Genomic DNA, 3,170 nt, shown 5'->3' with positions numbered 1-3,170 from the left:
GTCTTTATTGCCGCCGAGAGGAAACATGTCTATGCGCTGTATGCAATAGATCACACTGATATGTAATATACGACAATTTTATGATAGATATATTATAAGTAAGGTTTTGCAGCACATGATTTGCTTGACAGGATTAGATGAAAGCTCCTCCCAAACTTTAGATTAGAATTTAGAATATTACGTTCAACCTCGATAGTGTTATGTATATATATATATATATATATATATTTTTTTTTTCAGATTTCTGTGATGATTAGAAGGGTCAAAAGAACAGTATTTATTTGAAATAGTTCCATTTCTTTCCAAAAAAATAAAAAACTTACCTCAAACTTGTTAAGAGTTTGAAGCAGCACTATAGGAGGAACCATTTAGAATTTAGTAAATATGTTCTGAAACAGAGGAGAAACACCTCTAATAATTTCTGACTGTGTTTATTTAACCAACAAGGTTGAATTGTGCAACTAGCATTACCAAACAGAATTTCAATTTCCTGAACACTTCCCTGTCTGCCACTGGTCGGGCAAACAGATGCAATACTGTACGATCCGTTTCAGGACAATCAACCTCCGCATTATTTTCCTATATTTGTATCTGAATAGTAGAATGGGACATGAGAATGTTATATAAATGCAGGAAATGAAACAAAACAAAACAAAAACTATGTTTACAAAGTCAGTATCAGAAAAATAAAGTGGCTGAATAGATTAGTTAGTCTATACATGGCAGACAGATCTATACATATCTTAATTGACTCTCTTCATAACTTTACTTTGCTCAGTATGTTATGATGTGAAATTTATGTATTTTTGAACACTTGTCATTTTCTCTTTGCACAAGATAATTTTATTTTTTTTTTACATTTTTTGCAACAAAACATTTACAAAACTACAAAACACTACAAAAAGACAGTACAGGCATGTGTTCACTTGCATGTTCATTTGCATAAACATGCTTTTGTATTTTTATTGCTATAACAATTAAAAATGGAACAATAGAACAATGTGATTGAAACCTTTTCTGAGGTGAAATAAAATACAAATTAAAACAAAATTCATAACGAGTACAAATGTTCCACTTCATTTTGGATTACATACACATTGTTTTTGATAGTCACTTACAGGGCAACTGGTTGTTTTAGTTTTACATGTATAACGCTTGAACCATCAAACTTTATTTGGTTTGCTTCTCTATTACAGTGTGTAAAACCATTCTTACTCTTCACTACGTTTACAACATTCTCATTTAGGAGACTGAATGACATACTGAATCTGATACACGTGAATACATGAAGAACACCGGATGAACACATAACAGCCATTAGTCCTGACAGCTCCAAATATCTAAATTCATTCTAAATCTAAACAATAAATATATCTTATTCAAATGAGGGCGCATCATATTGTTTGACATCAGCAGTTACAGTACCCTGTACTGTAGTCTGAATAATGTGCTTGTACATAAATAGTATGTATGCTTGTTTTATGATTGTTCATCATCATGATACATTCATAACTGATTGCTTACTGTATTAGAGGGATGGGCTTAAAAGGGTTGGCTTGTGCTCTTTATGTTTTAAGAGGATGTTTGTCCAAGTAAGGAAAATCTTCATTAGGTCTGCTAAAAACTGGATGGACGATAATGGCAAGAAGTGACAGCAAGCAGGACGGCCTCCTCAGGATCTTGGACAAGCGGTAAACTCAATACACTCGCCATTCTAGAGAACAGACATACAGAGAATAATGTAATGTAAGCACACTTCAAATGCAAAAAAAGAAGAACTGTTATGCAATGTTCGATGTGCAAAATGCAGATTGAAGTCACAGTATGTTATTATATGCACAATCCAGTTTTTAATTTATGAACAAACAAAAAAGGGTCAAACGTTGTCCAATCACAGCACAGCTCAGTGTAAACTACGACTGAACCTGAACAGTTAAACATCAAGTGTGCTCAATGCTATACAGCTCAACACACAATTTACCTCCTTCCTCATCCTCCTCAAATACTGGCTGCAAGAAAAAGACGAGGGATTTTTTGTTAACGGCTGTTGATTTTTGGTAACTTCACTTACACACCAATCATGCCACAAAGACTGAACACTTCATGAGCACATTCCCTTACAAGTCTTCATCACAGCGATGGATGTTTTACTTACAATACAGGGCCATTTACTCACTGAGTATCTCAAGTTAATAAAAGATGCCTTTCAAGCTATAAATTACTGTATGCCAGAACCTGTATTGTTTTTCCATGAGAGATCAACTCACAACCCTTCCATTGAGACATGCACTTCAACATCACTCTGAAGCATGCACATTTTTTAAACAGTATATACTGTGTGTGTGTGTGTGCGTGTATAGAGATATTTTTTTTCACATGAAATGAAATTACAGATGTATTTTCATTTTACTCGGAGTAAAATGACAAACGTCTCGGTTACGTATGGTAACCCTCGTTCGCGCTGCATCTGCTGCCTACTTATACTCACGCTGTGATCAGCGGCAGTTGGATGCAATAATCGCATGCCAATGTGCATTGGCTCGTTTAGTTTACACTCGAAGTAGATTCGGCACTATAAGCGAGATCCCAATTTCGTCGGTCATCCGACGTGACGTCGAGAGTGACCGACTGAAAGGGAACTGTTTTTACCTCATTACCCTCATCTGTCTGATGCTGAAAAGTGAATAGTGTCAGTAAACAGATCAATTATAAAAAAAATATAAAGCTTAGTTATTCTGTAACATCTTAAATGTTTATGTTCAGAATACTTCATATTTATCATTATACCTGATAAACACTACCTATTCAACTGATAAAAACTTTATATTTATCAGTCTGTGAAAAGGTAGGCATATACAGTATATTTCATTTGACAAAATTAATTTGGGGAGTTGACGTCCATAACTTGCTTTAGTAATGCACATGCTATATAAACAAACTAATATTTCAAACAGCATATTCCTTATGCATGCAGCTTTAATGGAATACATGCACTTCCAAAATCTCATGTCACACCACAGAACCATTTAAAATAAACCACTGATTTCAAAAATGTAAAATTATATAAAAACCTCAAATGGTTTTGAAATGGTGGTCTAAACATCAAGTAAAAGATAACATCCTTATAACTGTGTGTGTTTATTTAAATGTATTTTATTTATATATATATA

At 33.8% G+C, this 3,170-nt stretch overlaps 1 protein-coding gene across 5 annotated transcripts in view; it reads right to left on the bottom strand.

Moving 5' to 3' along the window:
- Positions 1 to 1,003: 1,003 nt before the first annotated feature.
- The window catches only part of LOC107732472 (60 kDa lysophospholipase-like), a 21,413-nt gene continuing 19,246 nt past the window's right edge, over positions 1,004 to 3,170 (bottom strand). The window contains exons 17-19 of one of the 5 annotated variants that reach the window (XM_016543814.1): positions 2,650 to 2,673; positions 1,982 to 2,009; positions 1,004 to 1,714 (exon numbers count right to left, since the gene is read on the bottom strand). In XM_016543814.1, coding sequence (XP_016399300.1) covers positions 1,698 to 1,714; positions 1,982 to 2,009; positions 2,650 to 2,673 — 69 coding nt within the window. In that variant the 3' untranslated portion in view covers positions 1,004 to 1,697. The remainder of the gene's footprint in view (positions 1,715 to 1,981; positions 2,010 to 2,649; positions 2,674 to 3,170) is intronic. The other 4 variants (XM_016543837.1, XM_016543823.1, XM_016543830.1 and 1 more) reach the window with 4 other exon arrangements.

This window comes from Sinocyclocheilus rhinocerous, unplaced genomic scaffold (assembly GCF_001515625.1).
Source record: "Sinocyclocheilus rhinocerous isolate Xijiao unplaced genomic scaffold, SAMN03320098_v1.1 scaffold1635, whole genome shotgun sequence".
Lineage (NCBI taxonomy): Eukaryota > Metazoa > Chordata > Actinopteri > Cypriniformes > Cyprinidae > Sinocyclocheilus > Sinocyclocheilus rhinocerous.
The sequence above is the reverse complement of the archived record's forward strand: the minus strand, read 5'-3'. Positions and strand labels throughout refer to the sequence as shown.